Raw genomic sequence first — 25,989 nt, 5'->3', positions numbered from 1 at the left:
TCATGAGCTGTGTGTGAACATGGACACTTACTTGTAAATACTTTACAAAATGCCCATTTAATAAAGACTTTTTAAAGTAATGACCTTCAGAGCTTTAAATTTGTATATTTTAGAAATGCTACTACTCGTTTGCAAATATAAATGAAGAGTAGGATTAAGAACTACTTGAAGTGCATTAATGACATTAAACATTTGAGTTATGAATATATATACATTGCTTTATTATGGTAACTGTGCCATATATAATAGGCGGTAGACATTTAGATCAAGATCTCAGTTTTCATAATGAATGTAGGTCCCATTAACACTAGTTGAAGCCAGTGCAGCGCACATGACACGTTGTCACCTGATTAAATTCTTCATCTAAGCATAAAAGTTCTTCATGTATAAATGAATGCAGCACTGTGAGTTTAAAAATATAGTTAGCGCTTTGGTAGCAATTAGTATAAGGTGCAGTGTGTATTGTATTGGCAAGCTACTGGAGAATGCCACCTTGTCCAGATTGGTTGGATGTTGTGGTCCATGGCATTTACGTTTTCTGTCAGCATTCTTCCTCTGAGCAGACGTTTTACTGACAGCTGCCGAGGAGAATTTCATTATGTTATAACTTCATTGACTCCAAATGTATGCGTTAGGAGGTAGTAGTCAATTAGTGGCACTTTTAATTATGGAAAATAATGGTTAGTTGTTTTATTATTAGTTCGTGTTCAAGGAGGCTTATGCTAGCTAACTCCGATGACAGAACACTGTGATGGGTAAAGCGGCTGATCCAGCGGTGGCCATGATGGAGTTTCTGCCAGTTGGGCATCCAAACGCTTGTACTGCTTTTTCGACTGCCGCTTTCCACGAAGGGTACGGAGGCAGTTCGGAACAAATGTGTCAATAAGAACCTAAAGATAGAAGAACATCATGGCTGAGAGTAATCGACTATTCAACTATACAAACTTTACCATAAATTAACAATACTGTACAGTTGCTGGTAAAAGCTGGATTGGTGCTGAGCAGGTTGATTATCCTATTTCTTTTTTTATTACCTCCAGCAGATAGCATATGAAGAAGTTGAGAGCAGCGAGTGCCACCAGCAACAGGTTGTAGTTCAAGTCAGTGATGTTATACAGCTGCAGTACATTGTGAAAAAAGGTATTGGGGACCAGAACCAACCAAATCATGACTGCAAACAGGACCAGCAGCACAAATAGAAAAACGACTATAAGGAAAAACAGAAAATATTGAGACAAGTTAAAACGCAGTAGCTCTTGCAATAGTTAGAAAATACAGTTTGAGGAATTAAAGTTATAAGCCTGTTTTACACTGTGCGATTACAGAAGTTTTTAAAGAGTTTTACTTGTCAAGACTGTATGAGATGATCGCAATAAAATCGTGGCTGAATTCTCTAACACACTGCGAGATCCACTAAGATCCTCTTAAAGATAGACCTATGATTAAAGGAAATTACTACATCATGATCTAGGCTTATGCAGAAAATGGGCTTGCATAAACCAACATTCTTCAAAGTGAGCCTGAGGTAATAAGGACCTCTTGTGGTCCATTGCCACGATTTATTTATGATTCCTCATTGGCATTACTGTATTTGTAACAGTCCTGTGAGCTTTGTGTAATCCTATGCTGTCCTCCTATTGGTGGATTTTAGACGTCATAACAGTATTCACAAGGTGACATTTTAATCAAATGGCAAAAATTGGCTAACTTTGTTCACAATGGCACTAATTCGGCCGTCGTTGAGGATGTCACATAATGAGCTCTAAGAGCGCCTATCTCATCTCATTCATTTTGTCTGCGACAGCAAAATCAGACTAAAAATCATACAGTGTAATACTGGCTTTAGAGGACATCTCAATAGGCCCCGATGCCAAAATATTCTTTACATTGTATATTACCATTTTTGTAAAGTGGTTTCTTGTAAGGGTAGCCTTTCGTCACAACTATGCACATGATGATGTACTGGAACCCTGATAGAGCAAACACACTTGTGTCCTCCATGTTTGGCAAATTTTCTGCTCCTGACACAGTGGAATTGAGAGGAATGTACCTACAGAAGGGCAACAAAATATAAAATAAATAAATCTGTGGAGTAAAAACGATCAACAACTATAAGGCCATTTCTTAGACTCACCATTCCTGTGATCTGGTGATGAGCAGAGCAGCCACCTGGCCCAGGATGAGCAGCATTGTGTGAATGAGTAAAGAAGAAAGAACAGGCAGAGCTAGAAGGCTGGCGGGGGGTCGCTGGGGGTGAAGCTGATCACTGGGGCCGCCTCGACCCATCACTATTGCAAGCACGGTCACCAAGGCCAAGTCAAAGAAGAGAAACTGGAGATCGCCCAAGTTTGTTTTCACCTAAGACAGAAAAGTAACTTAATTAAAAAATAATCAGAAAAGATACATCAATTACATCCAAAAGAAGAGATTGTAAGAAAGAAAATGTCCCTTCCTACCCAGCACACCATATTTCAGCCCCTTCTCTCTGCCAAAAGATATACACTCTTGATGACTAAAACAAGCCACTTCAGTTTTTGCCATCAGAGAAGTCATCTCAACTGCTCTTCAGGGGGTACTATAAACCCCTTATCCTTTCACTTCAAACTGCACACACTGTTATCACTCGGTTAAATCTGATTGTATTAATGTATAGTTATTACTGTTGCTACTGGTTTCGATCTGTACTATTGCAACATTTGCATATACTCTTCTGCTACATTTGCACACTCTGATTCAGTATTAATGCACATTTCTTACACACATTGTCTTGTCTTTTATTATTATCACTTTATTATTTAGTGTATTGATTATTACTGATTGTTGAGCTGTACCAAACTCAATTACCATCATCACTTGTGTGGTAACAAAAGAATGTTGAATTTTAATCATGTGGTACAACAAATCAGCCACCTGCACTACTGTAGCCTTTATGTTCTGTTTCAGTCAAAAATGACTTACATTATGTGGCCAAACGTTTGTGGACACCTGACCATCCCAGTCATATGTGCTTTTTGAGCATCACATTCCAGATTTAGTCCCCCTTTAATGTTATAATAACCTCCATTCCTCTGGGAAGGCTTTGTACTAGATTTTGGAGCGTGGCTGTGGGGGTTTCTGCTCATTCAGCCACAACAGCCTTAGTGAGGTTAGGCACTGATGGTGGGCGAGGAGGTCTGGAGTACATTCTGCATTCTTGTTCATCCCAAAAGTATTCAGTGGGGTTGATGCACTTCTTCCACTCCAACCTTATCAAACCATGTCTTCATGGACCTCGCTTTGTGCACTGGAGAATTGTCATGCCATCACAGGTTTGGACTCTGCCCCTTAGTTCCAGTGAAGGAAAATTGTAATGCTACAGCATACAAACACTTTCTATACAATTGTGTGCTCCCAACTTTGTGCCAGCAGTCTAAGGAAGGCCCACATGTGTGTTTAGTTCAGGTGTCCACAAACCTTTTGCCATATAGTGTATATTAAATGATTACTGAAACCATATCAATGTTAAAATGATCTGTATTTAACAAAAAACCCTAGTTCAACTTGGCTAACAAACATTAAAAACCATATGTTATAGAGATTATGTTTAAACGCCAGTTTCAAGGCCCATTTGAAATCATCTTCACTGGTAGAATGTTCAGTGTGATACTTGCACTATCATTTGATATGATATTTGTGCTGAGATGTCTTTACAAAACAAAAAAGTCATTTTGCCTTAAGAATAACAAAGTGTAATAGAAGTTTTTTTTAGTTATTATAATCCATTGTTACATTATAATCCCTCAATCTCGTATTAACACTCCGGCCTCCCATCAGAATGTGCTGTGTTAATAGCTGAGGTGATAATATACATAAGTAGGGAATTTAAAATAAAATATTCACAGTGATATAACCAGAAAGAGAGCCAGCAGTGAACAGAGCATGAGTGTAATGGGCGTATGGAACTGGTTTAATAATATATTAATATGCTTAGTTTAATAATGTGTTGTTAATACAGAATATAGACAGATAAAGCTAAATGTAATAGTACGAACACTTAAAACACTCACAGTGTAGAGGATGAGTACAGAGGAAAACTGGATCAGACTGTACAATGCCATATATTTGAAAAGACTGAAGGATGTCACCAGTGAGCATCTTCCCTCCCTGTTTAAACAAAGTCATGTTAGTCATTAAAAAGGACAGATATTCCTGAACTGTAAAATGAATTCAATCATATGAATGAAATTCAGGCTGACTGTATTGAATGTATATGATTCAGAGACAAGAAAGAGAACTCCTCTGTTTAACCTGATCAGTAAAGGCACACAGCTGATGTTGTCAGATTTGGAGGTAAAGGGAGAAGCAACAGAAGCCTCAGCCTCAGACAGAGAGACTCCGACATCAGCAGCCCTCAGCGCTCCGCAGTCATTAGCTCCGTCCCCACACATACCCACTCTGTAACTGGAGAGGGAAAGCACCAGAGAGGAGAATACACTTCGCAAGAAACATCTTCACAGCCACAATATGGTTTGCTTACATTATCATGAGTGAATTGTTATTGTTCTGACTAAAACTGAAAGAAGAAATGCTTCTTCTGTATTGTCTGTGAGAAAAACTCAACAACACATGCGGTAATTCATGGTGTGGTTGCTTTAGAGACCTAAATTGTTATTGGTAAATTAGTGTTCATTTGCCTCCCCTGGTACCCTTTATTTGGAAGAATTTTTATATCCACAAACTTACATTATGTAAGGACTAAAACATGATGGGATATGCCATTATAGGAAAATCCACAATGGAGTGCTGTGATGCAGCCCATTGTCAAGTGGACTGTCCATGAAACAAGTTAGTTCCTGTTATCACTTACATTATAACAGCTATGTACAATTAATTATAGAAACTCCTTCTTTAAATGTTAAATAAACATCTTCTGATCAATCAGACTTGAGAATTCAAAAGCTCTCTGGTATAATATGGTTTAAAACTAAAAGTTTTAACTAATAGTTTTAATTAAAATTATTAGTGATTAGTTTTTCACAAATTTCTTTTTACACTTCTATTTTGTTGCCATTTTGTTACCAGACTTATATATGTATTGTGAAAATATCAGATATTGTGATATGATATTATTGTCAGATCGCCCTCCCTTATGTATGTGAACAAAAATTGTCTACAGCCAGTAGCTAGCATTATACACGAGACATGGAAAAAGAAATTTAACTGCTTCAAAACCACACAGTTAACATGGCACAGAATAAAACAGTAAATAAAGTTTAAATAAAGAGTTTTTAGTTTCACTAGTTCTCATACACACAGTATTGATCAGCTTATGGTCTATACAATGATCTAGCTATTTATTGGAACCATTGAACTTTTTGTTCTTTTTTTTGTTCGTTTTTTTTTTAATTCCACAGCAGGGTCAATTTGAAATTATTTTATAGGTCTACATATTTTTTTTAAAATTAAAACCCATACAATTCAAGTGACCAGTCAAAACAACTAATAACTATAAGAACTCAATAATAAATACAACTTTGGAAATAATGGGTTCTGATTTCCTGTAACAAAATAATAATAATATAAAAAATTAAAGACCCCTGTCTATGCCTCATGGACCCTACTTTGATAACCACTACTGTAAATAATCCAGATGTAAAAACTGAACTAAAGGCTTAAAACTTTTACAACAGAATATAACAAAATGATTTCAAACTTGTCTGGTGTTTAAGAAATTACTTCATCTAGCTTCTCTGCTCTTACTTCAGTTCCTGTAGAGCTTTAACCAGCTGTGTCTTCTGGTCCGGAGACATCCGTGCATACACTGTTCCTTTCATCAGAACCTGCAGCACACATACACCAGAATCTGTTCACATCCAATTTGGAAAGCAATCAGTATGTGATGAATGCACATGCAGTTTAGTAATGTACCTTAGGTAGTTGCTCTGGAAAATAATCGCACAGAGCTGCGAAGGACTTTCCATTTATAGCCAAATGATACTTAATACTGTTCTGGTAAAGGCCCTATGGAACAGAGAGAAAGCTTTTAGAATATACAATGCTTTTGCTACCCAATTAAAAAAGAAATGCAAAGTATATCACAAGTTCTATAAGTAAAGCAATACATGATAATGTTGTTCAATGCTTTAAAGAAATGAAGTAAATTAAGTCCTGTATAAGAACCTGTTCCAGACTATCCATGGTCTCTTGTGTGCTGACGACAGCAGCCGCACCATCACCTTGATGAAATCGTAACAATGCCATGGAGTTGGCAGTAGGGGGCGACGCATGAACAAAAATAATCTGCTCATGTAAGGACATCATGCCACATGCTCTTGCTACATTCAGAGCTGTAAGAATGTTATCTCCTGATTGAAAGAGAAGTGGAAGCGAAAGTGGAAAAAAAAATGCCATGTCAATAGTCACAGAACACATTTGTGTGTGAAACTGCTTGTAGAGTCTGGCACTGTACACACTAACACACAGAATACACTAGTTACAAAGTGCAGCAAAGTAATCACATGCTTGGAATACAAGAATTTGTAGATAATGAAAGGCTGGTACTGGAAGCCATATAAATGACTACAAACGCTTGCTCTGGTCATGGTTTTTGAGTGGAAGATTTGGCATAAACAAGATTTTCCAGAAGAAGAAGAAGAAGAAGAAGAAGAAGGCCTTTATTTGTCACATATACATTACACTACATTGAAATTCTTTACTTCACATATCGCAGTTTGTTAGGAACCCTGAAGTGAGTTATAACAGATAGGATGTAAGTGGGCTGAAGGGAGGTAAATTGTACATTTGTTCAGAGGATATAAAAAGTAGTTGGAATCACTTAAGAAAAAGTGTTGGCTTTGTCGTTATTATTATTATTATTATTATTAATACAAATTAGAGCATACATTAAGGAAAATTTAACTGTTTTTTTTGTGAAGGAACATCTTGTTGCCATAATTTTTATTTTTAAGGTATGCAAACCTTTGCACTCATCTATAGAAATATGTAGTGTAGGATTATACTGTTTTTATACCAGTAACCATGACAGGGCGGATCAGTGCTTGTCTCAAAGTGCTGATGACTCCTGCACTTTCAGGCTTCACCTGGTTCTTCATCACTAACAGCCCCAGGAACTGCAAATCTGCCTCCACATCTACCCTACCAACAGATACGCTGAACATTATGTACAGTCCAAGAAATAAAAAAAAATTATAATAGTCTTACTTCATCAAGTTTCTGAAAATAAATAAACAGTAAATAACCTGAATCCTTATAACCGCATAGAACTGACCTTTCAATACTGCTCAGGTCTGTCTGGGCATCAATCTCCTTGTAGGCGAGTGCTAGGACCCTGAAGCCCTCACTCGCAAACTCCCGGAGTGTGTTGGTAAACTGAGAAGGTACTGCCAGGCACAAAGTGAAGGGCAAATACATCAGATGACCACTGAAAGGCAAACTGCAAGAAAACAATTGAGAATTTCTAGAATCACAGTTCGTACCACTTTCTTTCACACAGTGGCTGGCCACCATCTCAGGTGCCCCTTTGAGGAAGCAGTGAGCTGATCCTCCCCCCGAGCCCACCGTCACCACACTCATCCTTTGTAGAGAGGAGGAAAAAGGGAAACGGCGCACTATTGCCACTGGCTGACTAATGGGCTGGAAACAGAAGCAAAAGAGGAACAAATAATTCACGGAAATACTACAATAAATATGTGTGTGATGTGAAAAATACAGCTACTTATTTTGGTTCAGTTTCATTTCCTCGGTGTATACTCACTACTCCCTCAGGCTGGAACTCTGAAGCAGGTGGCCTCATCACTGCGAGGATCCGATGGCTGCCAAACTCAACACTTGTGCCTGTTTCATTAGTCGGCTCCTCCAGTTTCTAGCATATATACAACAAAGAGATTCACAGACATATTCTCATATCTTCAAATCTACATCAATCATTTTCTCCAATGTCTTATAAATTATATCAAGAAACTGTACTATGATATAATCCCTGTTCTTCAAAATAAATCCAGAGGTAACTTCTCAATAATGATACCCTGTGTTTATTTCGTGTATAATCTTATACATATCAACATATGAATTGTTATTGAGCTCCAGAGTGGCACAACAGAAAAGTGTTTGCTCTATAGTTCGAATATAGACGATGCCACAGCCATCTGTGGCTGGGAATTTAAGAAAGCAAAGTTGGATGTGCTCTCTGGGTGGGAGAGATGTCATACTCTCTCTCCCCTATCAATCACAGAGACACTAGCCAATCATGGGCATCTGTGAGCTCATGCATGTGGAAGGGGATGGAATATGCATTCCTCCGAATGTGATATGCTGCACTGTGATGCAGCATGAGCAGCAGTTCAAAAATATGCGTTCGGCTGGCTTCACATGTCTTGGAGGAAACACATGACACATGATCGACTTCACCCTCTCGGACTGGTAGCTGTCATAAGATGGGGAGACTTAACTGGTGGAAATTTTTCCAAGAACCAATCTGCGTTAAATTTAGAGAGATCAAATTCAATTTGTCTTCTTGCTGGTAGCAGAATTATAGCTTCAGGCTCCTGATTGGTGCAACTGAAAAGCGTGTATCCTGTCATCATGAATCCCAACAATGCCACAGCCATTCATGCCTAGGAGCCCAAGAGAGCAAAACTGATTGTGCTCTGTATCCATTAATCAGAGTGACACAAGCCAATTGTGGGAGTCTGTCAGCTCATGTACACAGAAGATAGTAGTGCTCTCCTCCAAGTGTGTGCAGTTGCATGAGCAGCAGTTTGAAAAGATGTGGTTGCTTGCTTCATGCGTCTTGCAGGAAGCACATGCTAGCCTACATCTTTCACAGATGGCATGGGTGGATGGTAAGAAGGAAATGACAAGTAACCATATTGGGAGAAAAACTGAGTAAAAAAGATAAAAAAATGAACTTGCAGAAGCTTGAAGTTGCATTTGCCTTGCCACATGCAGCTTTGTGAATTCCCAATGTGAAACTCAAACATTAGTTTAAAATACATAAGTTTCAAAGAACGTCTATTACTGGCAAGTGGTATGTGTAAAAAGTGTCCTCACCCAGCCTGTAGACTCAATCATTTTGAGTTCCAGTGGGTCTCCAATGGGCTGAGCTCCAAGTAAAGCTACCGAGTGGCAGGAGGCCAAGGCCCACAGCATGGGTCCCGGGGAGAGAAGACGGGGGTCAGGTACCAGCTCATCAAACCCTGCACCATTTCTGTTAGCCTCCTTCACCCCCCACACATCCAGACCCTCCTCGGTCAGAGTACCTGTCTGAGAGGGGAAAAAAAAGAACCGGAGAACGTAAAACTTAATTAAACCAATGGCATCCCACTATTATCTATTCATTTTGGGTTGATTAATTGGGTTGAGATCTGCTGACTGTGAAGGTCATAGCATATGATAATTTTCATACTCCATTCAGTGACCCTCATGCCCTGTGGTTGGGGGCGGGGTCATCCTACAAGAATCCACTCCCATGAGGATAGAAATGTTTCATCATAGGACAAAGGTAATTAGTCAGAAGAACTCTGTATTGATTTGCAGTGACCTTTCTTCTAATGAGACAAGTGGAGCCAAACCCAGCCACTGTTTTTTGCCTTTAATTTGTGACCTCTCTCTAGATAGACAGATACACTTGTATGCAAACGGTTGGGCACCCCTGGACAAATTACATATTTTATTGAATTTTGTGAAAAAGAATCAAATAAAATATGTAATGTAATTAGGACTTGTTCAGTAGATCAAGAATTGTCGTTTAGAATAACAATTCCAGAGCATAACAAATTCTCTGTCTCTTCAAACCTTGTGCTAACAACCGTGGGCTCTTCTAAGCAGCTGACTGAGTATCTGAAAATGAATCTAACTGATGCCTGAAAAGCTATAAAAGGATATCACAGTGCGTTCCAGCTCACAATTTCCAGTATCCAAAATGTCATTAAGAAAGGCAGGTTAAGGGGAACTGTGGAAGTCAAGGCAAGAACACGAAGACCAAGGACGCTTTCTGATAGAACTTGCCAGGATGCTGGCCAGAAAGGCAAAGCAAAATCCCCATATGATAACAAGGACCTGTAGGAAGGTTTAGCTGACACAGAAGTGGTGGTGCACCATTCTACGATATCTAGATAAGCCAGAAGCATTTTGGAAACAAGTGCTGTGGACTGACGACGTAAAAATGGAACTCTGGTCAAGTTATTTTTGGAAGGAGCAGCATCTGATGAAAAGAACATCTTGCCAACTGTTAAGCATGAGGGTGGATCTATTGTGCTTTGGGGTTGTGTGGCAGCCAATGGCACAGAACACGTTTCATAGGTAGATGGAAGAATGGATTCCAGTAAACATCAGCCAACTCTGGAAGCAAATTTGACACAGTCAGTCAAGAAGGTGAAGCTTTCTACATTGGCTTCTACAACAGGACAATGATCCAACACATAGCTCAATAAAATCCACCATTAACTACTTCAAGAAACACAAGCTGAAGCTTTTGGAATGGCCCTCACAGTGCCCTAACTTGAACATCACTGACAATATGATGGCAGATCTTAAACATGCTGCGCACATACCATAATTAAATTATTTTCTATTTTTTAAGTTCATTAAACATAAAGTTTAAGTGTGCATTAGTATTTTAAATGTTATTCTTACAAATAGGTTTAAAAAAAGGTGTTTTGCATACAACTGTAGATATAAAAGGCAAGTGACAAGTGAGATTTGGCTTCTCTTGCGGTAGTTAAAACAGCGATGTCTGCCGCAGGAGAATCGATTGTAATCTTTTACACACATACTGCAATGCCACACAATGAAAAACTAAGCAATGGGAAAAGACAAATGAAAAACAGCACATTCTGTTGCATTATCCACGGCGGCTGTGTGATAACCATATATACATAATGTGACATAGTGTGCAACCATTTATTCATTCATCTTCCATAACTGCTTTGCTCCCCTAATTTCACAGAGTTTTTCTTGTCTATTTCTGCATCTAAAACATAGTAGCTATATGTAGCCAGCTAAGAGACTTTTGTTTGACATGAACAGCACTGTACTGTTATCTTTGACTACATTTTTTTCTCTGGTCGCCAGACTGCAAACCAGAATATCCAATAAGTGTTGATAAGGAAATGACTAACACATTCACCTAATCTAATGTCTAATCTACTTATTTACTTTGACATATCTGTCAAGCTGAACTTTAGTTTCAAAGGGGGGTTAATTCACCAAATAATCAAACCCTAAGCCTTTATTGATGTATGTTCACACTAATTTTTCTATTTAAGCATTTATCGTGCATCCATCAGAAATGTGCTCACTTTCCACCAGACTCTACTCTTCTCTTACCTTGTCAAAGCAGAACAGAGAAATTTTTCCACAGACATTGATACGAGGCGGACTTATGCAGAACACGCCGTTTTTCTTGAGGCGCCCCTGGGCGTAGATCGTGCCTGTTGTTAGAGCAGCAGGGAGAGCTGGAGGTACCACAATGGTTACAATGTCCAGAGAACGGATCACGATCTGTGCCCACGTTGTCTGAGGACAAAAAGTTAGTGGATGTCTATAATGATCTATTGTAATATCAATACACACCCACAACATTATACATTAATAATTTTTTTTAATTATACAGTTATTTTTTTTTATTATTGATTCTTACTTACATTGCTCATGAAAAGCATCACTATACTGTAAACTGTGCCAATCAGTGCTGCAACAGAAGGACATTTATCATGTGATTATCTCCTAGAAACCAAATTGTACTGACTTGCATACAGTACACAAGAGGTAACAATCTATACAATTTGTTAATATGACTTTACCCAAGACTCCTAAGAAAAGTAGGAACTTCATGGCATCGGTATAAAAACGGAAGTTAACCGGCTGTGGGTAGAGAATGGAGCTGATGAGATCACCTTTAGCAGTGAAAAAGCCTGAGGGGGGAAAAAAAAACAGGTCTGTGTTTGTAGTTGAAACCTGGTCAGCAAAATGAATTCCTGAAAACCTGTCATATGCGTATAACACATTGCAGTAATATCCTGTGTTCAGAATTACCTGTGTGTGTAACTACAGCTATGGCCCCCGTCCCACTGGGACAACCTCCTTTGGCTTGGATGACCTGTGTACCACAGAACAGTGTGTGTCTGCGCTGAGACTCAGGGCTGTATTTCACTTCAGAGACTGGCAATGGGGTCTTCATCACAGGTACGCTCTCACCTGACAGTCAAGGGTGAAATTGAAGGAGGGGTGTCAGAGAAACGGCAAAGAGAAAAAGCATCACATACCTATAGCATACTTTATTAGCAAAGCAGGTGTGCAAACACACCACACCCAGTGATTCCAAAGGTTTAAGCTTTTTCTATACGTTACTTCCTCAAGATGCCTGGAAATTGTTTTTGTGCTCTCTCCTCCTCTCTCTAGCTCTCATTCTCATTCTCTGGTCCAGCTCTCCCCATTCCTAGCTTGCTCTCTCTCCCCCTTTAGATCTCCCTCGTGATGGTGACAACAGCAATCTAATAGTGTTCATCTCCAGCGAGTAGTTTGATGTTCCCAATTGGCTGATCTATACTGAAAAACAGCATGCCTGCTGTGTTGTTGACAAAGCTCCCCCAAGGATTCATCCTCCACATCAGGGCTTAGAGAAGAGTAGCACAGTCCAGTGCTGTTTGTGCATTCCTGAGAACATTCTTTGTTGAGCTGTACAGAGGCGTAATCTTAAATCTTAGGCGTCAGCTATAACAGACAGTATATGAGCCATAAAAGATAGTAAACTATCCATATAAGCCATGTTATTATAGGTAAGCCACTTTTTTTAAAATCTCCCATAAGCCAGGACATAGGAGTGGATAATTTTTTTTTTCTTCTGGGCTGCTTTTCTCTTGGTTTTGTTAGGTTTAGGGAGTTAGAATTATTTTGGCACTTTCCCACTCTGAAGCCTTTCTCCTACGCTGCAGCTATGTGTCTGTGAACCACAAACTTTAGGCTTGTCGAAGTTCTGTCAATGTTTTAGGCTATGTTTAGATTTTGCATTCAGTGAAACAGGCCTGTGTTGTGCATGGCGCTCTTATCTATGGTTAAAAATGTAACTTTAGCACTGGTCAATTGCTAGACAAATGGACAGAAGCAAATATATCCATTGTTCTTCTTTAAGAACGTTGGTATTTATAGCCATTTCCTCTCAAGAAAAAGAAAAGAAAGAGAAAATAAGATTGATTTTTAGTTATAGAAGCCTTTGGTGGATACCAAGTACACCACAAACGCTATGCCATTCACCTGCTGTAACGAAATATTTTAGCATATTCAGAGACATCTGCACTGTTGGCGTGTGATCGTGGTGAAGACTCATTCATCTACAGTGGGGTCCAAAAGTCTGAGACCACTAGTGAAAATGCTTCTATTTTGCCTTCTTTTCTAATTTAAAACAAATTTCATTACAAAGTATATTATTAACAACAACTTGAGTGAAAAGTAGAATCTTTGAAATATTTACATGAATTTCAGAGTTTCTTAGTATTTGGTCCCCTTTCTGCTTTAATGACAGTGTGCACTCAAGCTGACACAGACTTCACAGGTTTGTGCAAAAACTTATGATCAATTGTAGATCAAATCCATTGGAGTCTTGTCTGAACACATGCTTCAACAGAAGAGATTAGACATGAGGAAAATCTGACCTTTTGTACAAAACAGTTAACATGGTCAATATCACGAATTTGCTTAAATTTAAATAGGGATCTAGAAATAGAGCGGAACCTTGAATATCAAACATGCAAGATATTGAACATTTACTTTCTTTGTTTTAGATATTTAAAAATTCTAAAACCTTCTGTTTATATCCAACTTTAAATGAAAAAAATAATTCCAGATTTTCAATGTAGTCTCAGACTTTTGGACCCCACTGTATCTGTATAATCTGTGTTGCACAAGTGCACTAAAATATAGAGTTAGGATATAGACAGTGTGTGTTTGTGTAAAAGAGAGAAAGAAAGCATAAATGATCACATATGTGGAGATATAGCATTGTGTTTGTGTTGGTTGGTTGATTTGTTAATAAATCAGATGTCTGCCTAATACCCTCTCATTCGATTTTTCCTGATGCAAACTCTCCCTATGGGACATAACATAAGAGTACTTGAGTGTACTCACCAGTCAGCATGCTCTCGTTGACCATGCACTCCCCGGCCAGCAGGGCAGCATCGCATGGTAGGTGCAGACCTTCAGCAGGAATCACCACACAGTCTCCTGGTACCAGCTCCACAGAACTCACACACTCCTCCTCTAGATTGCATGGTACACACACACACACACACACACACACACACACACACACACACAAGAAGAAGTGTCACACAGGTACACAGGTACACAGTACACAGGTACTTAAAATAAGCAACTCCAAAAGTCAGTAATGTACACGTTTATCTGGATAAACTGAAATTTTACTGCCTGATTTAATTATAAAGCATGTGTGCACGCCAAACTATAGTAAGTAAGATCCTCAGGATCACCTCCAGTGGCTCTGCGTACAGTGACGTTCACTATGAGCTGGGCCATGCTTCGCAGAGTGCTGCTTTGCTGAAGAGTCACAGAAAAAAAGCCTGATAAATGAGTATGTCATGACAAACATGGGAGGGCAGCTTAAGTATCTTAAATAAGCATGTGCGTGTGTGTGTGTGTGTATAAAAGAGGTGCAGAAATGACATCATGTACTTGCCTTCCGGATCTCATACAAGGATACAGCGATGGATATGAAAGATATTATAAAGATGCAAACAGCATAAAAGTAGTAATTATCCGACATCCACAGGACGATGCTAAACACTTGAAATATGTAGAACGGGTTGAGGACCTGCATGAGGATCAAGATGAAACTGGATTAAAATGAATATCAGTATCAGGGTAGAATGTATTAACAGCATTAAAACATAAAAGTTGGAAAAGTTGCCACATCATATTTTAGCAGCATTACACCAGGCAGTACAATACAGCACAGTGTGGTTACAAATCCAAATCAGGAATTATCCATACCCCACTCAAGTACCTTTATCTGTTTCATATTGTATAATGATACCTATAAAATAGGAGGAGCTCTATGGAGGTTGAGGGGTTTTGATTAATGATGGTCATTCCCTTGTAACTAACATCTCTAAGACTGCTTATCATCATCATCATCATCATCATCATCTGAAAAACGTTAGAAATGCTAACCCTATTTAGTGTTTACATTTTTTTTATTCCATGCCAGCATCAAGGACTATATTCATGGTAGGAGAGAGCCAGCAAGCAAGAAAGCAAATAAGTAAATATATACATACATAAACATATAAATAATTTTAAACGGTAGATATTTTAAATGGTAAAAATATTTACAAGTATAAAATATTCCATAACGAGCGAGTTGGAAATCTATATGAGAGGTTTCAAATTAATTTGAGATAAAAATTCTTAACTTCTTTCTGGTGATACCTTATCAGAACCCTCCTTTAATGACTGATAACATGAAAAGCAGAAATATTACTAATGACATTAAAAACAGAAATATGCTAACGCTACATGACAAAGAGATACTAGTGCATGGTTTCATAACTTCTACAGTGGACTATTGTAATGTGTTACTGGCTGCTCTGCTCTCTAAGGAAGCTTCTACTCAGAATGCAGCAGTCCACCCTGAGATTTAACCAGAGCCAATATAAGGCTGGTTCTGTGACATTTGTGTTTGATCAATCAATGGTCTGCATTATTTCTAGCTCCAGCTATATGTCTTGGTTTGCCTCACATAATACCTGGGCAAGAACAAAATTCTGCACTGGTTCTTGGGTATGATAACAAATTAGGGATCATATTTGTTATTGTACTGCACAGTGGAAAAGTGCCATAGTATTCGAACAATGCCCCTACTATGTTAGATGATCTTAATGTTTTCCTTCCTTTAACTGAGCCTTGATCTTTTACAAAATAAGCAAAGTTTATCTTTTAGCCTTATCTCATGACACAAGCTACTTTTCTGTAAATTTGCATAAGGATAAGATAAAGCCAAGGCAAAACAAGGTACCTCTTCAAACAGCAACTGCAAATAAGATTTCACAGGCACATCAATGATATTGTCCCCAAAAATCTGTCTCCTGGGGAAGGAAATGAGAGTGAGATCAAAAAGGTTGTGGCTGTGTAAGACGTCATTTAAATAAGCATCATGTGATTCAAAGATGTGAGACCTTGAAATTTGGTCCAGTTGACTGAGTCCTTGCTGATGGTGGTGCAGATCAGCACAAGTCCAACCCTCACTGAGAATACTGCAAAATAAAATAAAATAAAAAAGCAATAATTCACATTATTTTCTGTATTGCAAAAATCCTAACGCAATATACGGAGCAAATAAATAATTACATGATAATTATATCTGTTACCTAACTTTGCAGAAAGCCCCTTTTTTGGGCATCCACACATATCGCATGCCCTCAAAGACGTAGTATCGCAGCAGGGTTTTCTACGGGATAGAAGCAATCAATAATAAGACAGGAAAACATCATTAGAAACAATTAGAGCCATTATTATTGTCAATTTTACCTCATCTTTGTGCAGCTGGATATTGTCTCTGCACTCATTCTCATCCAGCTCTCCTCCTGCAAGCCCTAAACTGGAAAAAAAAAATCAAATTTGTGGTTATCTGAGATGATCACAATGCTAACTTAATTCCAAAAAGGAAAGTATAATTAGCAGCAAATAGCATTTACCAAGATTCAATTGACAATAAATGGCTTTGACATACTGTCTATTTAAATACTCAACATAAAAACTGCTGCTGTTTTAATACTTGGAGTCTTAAGCGACAACTTCGTGTATTAACCACATGACTGTGAGAATGATTTCTCCAGTTCTTATAGAATATTTGATCCAGCTCATTCAGCTTGTTGTGCTATTCAGCTTTTCAGAACTGTAGCTCAGACTTGCCCTCAGGCTGAGGTCAGCACCCGGTTTGCCAAGTCTGCAAAATTTGGCTGCTTTAAATTTCCTGCTTGGGAGAGATTTTGTCCACAGGTCTGGGTTTGGACATTTTGCAAGCCAAAAAGGAAAGATTTTTACTGGAAACTGTAAATAGTAGTGGATTAAGAGGTCAACTGGTGTATTGTAACTACGGCAAATGACTATGAAATAAAAATAGACTTCTTTTACTGTATGAATGTGCTTGTGCAATAGTTTACTGTTGCTTATAGATATCATCTGAGACTATTTTATGACCTTGATAAAATTACTGTTTTGGAAAACTAGATGATTTTAATACTGCTTCATTAAAAATGTATGGACTGGACTGGTTCCATCACACAGACTGGGCAACCTTGGTCAGGACACACAAGGACATTTTATGTTTGAACCTCTTTTTGCACGGTCATGCAAAAATGTGAATGTTCTGTAAAGATTCTGCAAACTGGAAAAAGCTTTCTCACAGTATTTCCTATTTACAAGCATAGAGGAACATTTTCGTGTTTTTGAGGTGTGGGCTGCCTTAGTGTTACACGTGGCACTTTAATCATGACATTTTAATTTAGCCAAAATGCTCTACCTTGGTTACATATGACCCAAAAACATTTCTGTATAGAGTACTAAATGATCGTCTAAATGATCATTAGGTCTTAGGTCTCTTATACTCAAATTGATTTTCTTCCTCTTTAGTGGTTTCCTTCAGCAGACCAAGATTTCTGAGGCTCAATCCACTGTCATATTTTTTTTAATTATGTAACACACATATCATAACCATTATTATTATATGTTATGACAAAAATAATAATTAAGCATTCATTGAATCAGTTCTGGCTTTAATATAACAGGTATCCAAGATGACACATGCTCTATCTCCCAAATTCAAGGTAAATCTGTTATAAAAGAAATCCTTAAAATGACATATAAAACAGAAGATATGAGAATTTTAAAAGGATAATGGTCACTGATCCAAGAGAAGTGGGTTGTTTACAGTCAAAATGAAACTAAGCAAAAAATAAAATACACACACAATGAGTCAACAACCGTCAGTCTCTTCTGTGTTGAAAGTTTTTAGAGTTTCTCAACGATAATGGATGACAAAGAGATTTTATGTGTCTAACCTCATATGCACACCCCAGCAAAACAGGAAATTCTCAAAAGCAATACTGGATTTTCTGATGACTGGGAGCAATTGACAAATAATAGAACTTTTTCAAGAATGTGTCTTTAGGAGTGTCAATAATTTTGTCACATACATTTTGAGAGAAAGCTTTTAATTAAAAAAAGATGTTTGTATGAAATTTTTGGATGAAAAGTATTAAGCTTCTCGTTTTTAAATATATCTTAGGATAATCTTTCTTTATTATTTATCAAGGGTGCCAATAATTTTGGAAATGACTATATGACAATCAAACTGGCTGAGTTCTGAGTCATCTCCATCAGTCTCAATCAGGTAATCATGTAAAACACTGCTGCTGGAAGCAAAATGTACTAAGATTTTTAAAAAATCTGATGAATAATAGGAAAGAAATAATTTTAAGAAAATTAAAAAGAAAATAAAAGATATGTATATTAAAAGCTATGCTTAAATATTAAAATTAATCAGAAAAGAAAAACATTAAATAGTCTTACCTCCCCTCTTCAATCTCTTCTGTTTGTACCTCTATGACAAACTGCTGCCCATAATTATCCTATATAATAGAAAGAAAACATTAAAATTAAACCCAATAGGTTATAAGACACACTAAAATAATGTAATGAATCTGAAGCGTTAATAAAACAATTTCAATAAATTAATTATTAATTAATTATTAATCCTACCCTCAGCAGTAAGGTATCTGCCATTGGAATGGGGCAGGAGGAGCAACGAGCCAGAACGCCAAGGCGAGGTCGCCACCTGAACAATAACAGCAGCATACCCAAGGAACATAGTGCTCCAAAGTGGCAGAGCCACACCTTCCAGCGTACACGTCTATAACCCTGCACATCCTGGTATAGAGTAAAACAATAAAAAAGATATTACACCACACAGGCTGCTTCCTTCTTCCCGCTTTAGGTTATGGAACATGATCTGGAGAGAGACAGTGACCTACTGGCACAAGTCAAGCCTAACTGTAAGATATACAGTGCCTTGCAAAAGTATTCAACCCCCTTTAAAGTCATCAGATTTGTCTGGATTACAGATGATACTTAGATTGTTCAGATGGTATTTTTATTGCAAATGCTATTAAAGTAAAATTTTTAAATTAAAAATCATTATTTGTCAGCAAATCTTTAAAAAAAAATGAAAAATGCATAAATATTAAACCCTTTCACACTACTCTTTGATGGAATAACCTTTTGCTGTAATAACAGCTTTATGCCCTTTGGGATTTTGCCCATTCTTCCAGGCAGATTTTTTGGTTGGAAGTTGTTTGTTGACTGCAAATTTCAAACAGTGTCACAGATTCTCAGTGGGATTCACCCTCCCATACAGTCCTCATTTAGAGCTCTTGAAATGGTTGTCTGGTGCACATTCACTCCACTCTCAGCCATTGTATACTGTAACTCCTTCAGAGTGACTGTTGGCCTCACCGTGGCTTCCCTCACCAGTCTCCATCTTGTTTTTGTGCTGAGTTTAGACGGACGGCCTTATCTAGGTAAGACAAGGGGTGTTGTAGAGTGATGCAGCTTCTGCTTCATAGAAGTAGATCAACTACTGCTTACTGGGATGTCTAACCTCTTAGATATATCTTAACACCCCATTCCTAAGTTATGAAATTCTACTACCTTATCTTTTACTAAAAATGCTCCTTATGTTTCATTTTCACTCCTTTCCTTCTGACTAACAGTCTCTTCAATGACAGTTGAGGTGGTTTTTGTTCAGAAAATGGGAACTGTTTCAATATTTCACAGATGAAGGTCAATTATAAGTCAGTTGTGCCCTTGTTAAGACAATACCTTTCATCTGGAGCTTCTTTGAAATACTTGCTGACCAATAATAAACTTTTTTTTACTTCACTCTAAGATACATCAGATTGGAATAAAATATTTTTATAAATAATATAAAAATATAAAAATAAAGAATATGTGTGTGGGGGAGTTGAATACTTCTGCAAGGCACTGTATATTTATTATAAATAAATAAATAAATAAATAAATAACAGTGAAATGAAGAAAAAAATTAAAATTTGTAAAACTTTTAACATTTTACAATGCTAAAAATGCTTCCAGTCAGTCCTAGGGCATGGCTGTGGGCCCACTTTGTTCTCTACTACATGCCTTTTTTCCCAGCAAACATTCTTCACGCTGTATCTATTTTACATTGCCTTTTCCTGATCAGGTCTGGAGACTGACTTCTTGTCTGGCTCTTTTCTAACTATTTTTCTTGATGTTTCTTGTTTTGCATTGTTGTCTCGACTGGATTATAATCTTGTTAAGTCTATTTCTAGAAGAGGTATTCTTATGTTCAGTACCATGTGACAGAAAGAGTGGACGTCTGCAGCTCCAGAATCCAGAAATTTGGACGCTGGATCTGCGTGGGTCAGCCCACTCGGCTGCTGGCGGCAGCTCCCTGCAGAAAGAGATTTAGCACTTCAGTATGGTCCAATACCAGCAGTGAAGGAAGCAAGGTCAATTCAGCACTGACGAAACATGGCCTACACACCCCTTCTGTACACAAAAGCTAAGCATGCATGCTTCCTTCACTGGAATTAGCAATGTGGACTACAACTGTCCAAATGCCAAATTTGGATGAGTAAAGAAAAGAATGACGTGAATTAACTTGGCCATGCTTTAAAGAAATATAAATAAAAATGAAGGAAGAATCCCCTTTTAACTGTCCCTTATTTTGTTTTCTTTTTGACAGGTCACTGAATGTTTCTTTTTCACATTGCAGCCTTCATTAACAGCACAAAAAGGGCTGAATCTTTCATTGCACAAAATAAAATAGCCTGATAGATGAGTAACACAATGACTTGTGACGTAAGCATCTAGTCTGATGTTCCATAAAGGCTATTTAGTCCACTGAGGGCATAATGAGGTTTAATTCTATTATGAACATCTCAACTATAAGAAACATGTGAAAGCATGTTGTCCCTTATTCATCAAAGACATATATGGCCAAGTGTAATCAGAAAACGGGTGTGCACGAATTTCACCAAGTTTTGCTACTGTTCTTTGGCATATCTGTATGGTCCAAATGTTTTTTAAAATAATAAATCTATTTGTGTATTTCTCCTTTTCACTTTTCACATATAAGCCCATATATATTAGAGATCATCACAGCCCTCATTCTTCATTTCACCTAGTGGAAAATGGCTATATTGTTTAATAAAGACTTTTTTAAATAAAGAAAAGTTTATTAAAACAAATGCAGAAATACAGTTTTCTCTGATTGTCCTGTCCTGACCTCTTTTTCTTTTTTTTGCTTCCCTTCTTTATTATCTCACAAATCCTTCTGTACTGCCGTTAAATAAATGAGGTATCACATTTAGATATGTGGTATGATTAGTGTTAATATACTATATATTTTAATGTGCAATACCGTCACACTACTGGCAAGCTACACTATTCTCAACCAACCTGTACTTATGTGTATATACCCCTCTCCTTTTTTTGTTTTGTGTTAGGATTTTTGCTTTTAGCACTATTTAAGCCATTTATGTACAGAATAGTTTTTAATCTACCTTGTTCTTGTGTGCATACTCTTTCTGTACTGTACCCCTGCTGTTGCTAAATGCAATTTCCCCACTGCGGGACAAATAAAGGAATATCTTACTCTTACTCTTACTCTTAAATTTTACAGTGTTACACCAATATATTGTTTAAAGGTCTAAGTTGAAGATTTCTCCTCTTATCCTCCTAGTTATTACTAAAGAACTGTTTTGATTTCTAAATACAAAATGGTTTTAAGTTTTTACATTTTGCTATACTACCTGTTCTAATTTTAGATGGGATATGCAGATGGATGAAAAATTAGAAAAAAAAAAATGTGGCTTGTTATGCTGCTGCCTTTTGTTGCCATGGTTTTGGTCCACTTGTGTCTTTAGAGGCAAGGTCAATGCAAAAATCAATACAAATGCTGCAATCCATTGTATTCGGAACCTGGAAAAAACCCAACCTCCACCATGGAAAAGTGCAACGGAATGGTCATTCAACTTGGAATTCCAAGTCGCAAAAATAAACACACCTGACGTCACAACAATATGGTGGCACAGTCAACAGTAAACAGATATCCCATTGCATCATTTTCTACTTCAAAGAACCCAGGAGAAACCCACAGGGAAACATGGGACACGAGAAAACGTGAAAGTCTACATAGACAGTAACCTCAGGATGAAATGAGCGACCCTGGAGCTGTGTGGTGGCAATGCTAATATAATTTTCAAGAAACACCCCAAGCACTTGTTTTTAAATTCTTAAAAACTAAGTCTTAAGTCTTGTTTTAGGAAGTCTTGGTCCCCAAAAGCCCACAGTAATTTGCACCCTGCTATTAGCTGGGTTAAACAATACTTTTTCAATCACATGGTTATTGTAATTCTTTAGAATTTTTATATTTCTCGTTGGAAGAGGTATTTTCAAGAGCCACCCCAGTGTTACTACCAGAGAGCTACACTCTCTGCAACCACAGAGATACACTCATAATGGGATTTTATCGGTCATTCAACTCGGAACTCCCAGTCGCAAAAATAAACACACCCGATGTCACAACCCTGTGGTGGTGCACACAGTCAATAGTAAACAGATATCCCTATGCATCAGTTTCTACTTGAAAGAACTTGTTTTTACTTGATATGTAGCTTTTGTTTTATTAAAAGGGTTTTTTTAACAACTTTGTAAGTTTAGATTTGTAACATAATTCTACTGTTTTCAGCCCACTTCGCTTTTACTATCATGGTAAGACCATTATGACATAATCTTTGCATTTCTCTTTGCTAATCCTACAGAAATAATACATGTAGCTATCCTTTATGTGAGAGTGAGTCAAATGAAAACCTTAAAAGTGCAACTAGACAAATAGACTGTTTCTTCTAGAAGAATCCGGACACTTGTTAAATGTTGGAACGCTTGCATTGAACAAAATAGAGATTATGCAGAACATTGATACACTTTTGTGACACCTATTTGCAATAAACAATGCAAATTAGAAAATGAAAGTTTTCATTTGACTCAACCTTGTATGTTTAGTAAATCTGGAGAATAGCCATACAAATATCAACTTGCTCTAGGAATCCATGTTTTGTTTTTCCAAACAGAAGTACAAGAACACGTTTATATCAGAACTTGAGAAAATCAACTTGGAACTTTCTGAGTTTCGAAAATACAATGAACTGCAGCAAAAGTTCTGAATAATCACCTTTATCCCGTGATGAATCATTTCTATCCTGATGAGAGAGGTCTGTTTGGACTGACTTGTTAACTAAAATAACTTATTTTCTTATTAGTAAATATTATAATGGCATAAAAACGGCTTAACTAAAAAGAAGTTGATAGACCATGGGTAATATCTAACAACCCCCCCCACCCCCCACCCCAATAATTTGCACCCTGCTATAATTGTGTGTTAGAAGATCAGTCTTTTTTCAGTCTCATTGTTATTGTAATTAGCAAAACTTTTTTTCTTGTTGAAAGAGGCATTTTCAAGAGGCAGCCAAGTGTTACTACCAGAGAGCTACACTCTCTGCAACCACAGACAGGACATTAAACAAAGATTTATGTGCAAATAAAATTACTTGCCATTACACTACCTATACAAAAAAACAAATGAAGACGCAAAAACAGAACAGAAGAACAGATACCACAAAATAAGTCTTACTTAAGGGTCAAAATCTTATGACTCAATATCACAAAAATTACAAAGTTGACACATAGAATCATCTAATTCCAAGGTCACAGTATTCACATACACATGTTGCACACAAAAGACTGTAAGCAGCCATTCAAAAAAAAAACTTGCATGATTTGCATTAGTTAAGCCATTAACTGTATACATAAAGTGAATATTTCTTTATTACTTTTCACTACTAAAACATAAATCTTGCTAAAGTTAAGCCACTTTGTGCTGTCTGCCAAGGTCTCATGTGAAAAGCCTAACTGAGAAGAACACAATACACACACACACACACTGTGGGTAAAGGAGCTTACAAAAAAAACCTGTTGGTCCAGTAGTGCTGCGTAGACCTTAGCTTGTACTTCTGTGCGCTGAGGTCTGAAGCAGTATCAGTGTAGTTAGTAGTCACTAATTCAATGTGTAAGACATGAAATAATGGTTGCTACACTAGTACCTTGCACTATGGATTCATCCCGTAACAACAACAACAACTCAATCTACAAAGTCTTTCAGCTTTGCCCTGGATAAAACCTCTTTTTTCTGTGAACACGGCAGGACAAACAGGTATTTTTTATCTTACCTTGATGCTTTCTTTCCTTTCCTGGAATCAAAATCAGCTCCTTTCACTAAACCTGTGACATGCTGACTGTCAGCGCGTATTATATCCGAGACTCAATGAGCTTCTGAGCCAAAGATCTCTGTGTGTGTGTGTGTGTGTGTGAGAGCGAGAGACACACACACACAAGCCACCGGCTAGATTTACCAGACTCACCTCTGTGTGCAAATACAGGAAGTAACTCCTCCTCTTCTCCACACCTACATCCTTCAGCAATGCTTACAAGCATCTCAGAGGATGTACAGTCCCTTTCTACTGTACTAGAATCAACTAGAAGTGTCTATCAGAGCTTTTAAAAGCAAGATGCAGACTTTTTGTAAAGGATCTGAGGTTCGACAGCATGAATTGGTGTCAGTACAGCTGAAGCCTGTCATTTCAGTCTGACGTGTTCATGCAATTCATTTAAACCTTGTGTTTAAAGGCTTTAAAAGGTGAAAGAGCAATAACAGGTTGTGCTGCTGGTTATGAATAAATAATAAATAAATAAATGAATAATTAATCAAAAAAAATAAAATAAATAATTTTAAATTTAAATACTTTAAATTTAAACACCTAAGGCATATACTGATAGTGTGCCTTAATACCACTAATATTTACTATTCATATGAAGAGATCCACTGCCTCTTCATGTATATTTAGGCTTGCAACAGCTGTTTTCCAGATGGGACACTCAAGGATGTCTGACAGAGCAATGCAAAGCCTCAGTCTAGCAGAACAGAGCAAACTGCATGCTTCACAACAACACAAATAATGTTATTCAGTGAAAAACAACTGAAACGTCTGCACAATGTAATTACTTATCTAGTAAGAAACAGCAGTTGACATAGAAGTGCATGCCAATGGCAGTTACAACAGAGTAACACTAAAGGTCCAAAAATAAAAGTGTCTTAAGTAGTTCCGCCCTGACACGCAGTATTTTCAGTACAGATATTAAAATCTCCATAAGACTCACCGTATGTATCCATTTCTTAACAGAACGGTTTACCCTAAATTCATTTTGTTTTACTTCCCAGCTGACTGTTTAACTCCACACTTCCCCAGAGCACAGGCACCGGTCTATACTATCTGCTTTACTGAGACTGTTATGCAACTGAAGTATGAAACCGTAACTAGATTTCTCAGCATGTGACGAGTTTTGTTCATCTTCTTCTTCCTTTGTATGCGCGGAGGACAATGAAGCGGTTTAACACTGCCTCCTGGTGGACATGTGGTGTACATGCTTACACGCCACACTAGCCTGAAAGGACCTGTGAGTGCACGTAAGGGTGGACGTCGTGACAGTGGAGCCGAGATGCCTCTGAGGCCCTCTAGTGGCTGGTTGCAGTAAAATTCTTAACCCCGCCCATTCCCATGTTAGTGACTGGGACAGATTTTTCTTTTTTTTTTTAAGTTACAATGCAACAAATGATTAGAATATTGAGAATATATAAGAATAGTGTTCTGTCTGTTTTTACAAGTTAAGATGACCCTGATATCTCTCCCAATATTTCTTCTTATGATAAATGCATATGATAAATAATTAAAAGGGCGTGGTTGATGAGGTGATTGACAGTTTTGTGCATGGAAGCCAAGTCTCATGAACGTACATGCACTCCAAAAAAAAAAAAAGAGA

General features: G+C 37.6%; 1 protein-coding gene across 2 annotated transcripts; it reads right to left on the bottom strand.

The window, feature by feature from the left end:
* Positions 1–133: 133 nt before the first annotated feature.
* atp13a2 (ATPase cation transporting 13A2) lies at positions 134–25,536 on the bottom strand. Of its 2 annotated transcripts, none has more exons than XM_053240973.1 (29): positions 25,330–25,536; positions 20,406–20,503; positions 18,772–18,939; positions 18,583–18,641; positions 16,540–16,609; positions 16,380–16,459; positions 16,188–16,265; positions 16,028–16,097; positions 14,690–14,824; positions 14,484–14,550; positions 14,122–14,253; positions 12,034–12,195; positions 11,802–11,912; positions 11,643–11,689; positions 11,326–11,514; positions 9,049–9,261; positions 7,754–7,861; positions 7,476–7,632; positions 7,268–7,379; positions 7,010–7,134; positions 6,160–6,344; positions 5,908–6,000; positions 5,740–5,819; positions 4,288–4,440; positions 4,047–4,143; positions 2,135–2,358; positions 1,899–2,050; positions 1,035–1,207; positions 134–890 (listed from the first exon to the last, which is right to left on the bottom strand). In XM_053240973.1, the coding sequence occupies exons 1-29, from the start codon at positions 25,340–25,342 to the stop codon at positions 723–725; spliced, it is 3,519 nt and encodes a 1,172-aa protein (XP_053096948.1). In that variant the 5' UTR covers positions 25,343–25,536; the 3' UTR covers positions 134–722. The 2 variants fall into 2 exon arrangements, with proteins under 2 accessions (XP_053096948.1, XP_053096949.1); XM_053240974.1 differs by lacking the exon at positions 25,330–25,536 and adding an exon at positions 24,342–25,302.
* Between the last annotated feature and the right edge of the window lie 453 nt (positions 25,537–25,989).

Source organism: Pangasianodon hypophthalmus, chromosome 16, assembly GCF_027358585.1.
Source record: "Pangasianodon hypophthalmus isolate fPanHyp1 chromosome 16, fPanHyp1.pri, whole genome shotgun sequence".
Classification (NCBI taxonomy): domain Eukaryota; kingdom Metazoa; phylum Chordata; class Actinopteri; order Siluriformes; family Pangasiidae; genus Pangasianodon; species Pangasianodon hypophthalmus.
The sequence above is the reverse complement of the archived record's forward strand: the minus strand, read 5'-3'. Positions and strand labels throughout refer to the sequence as shown.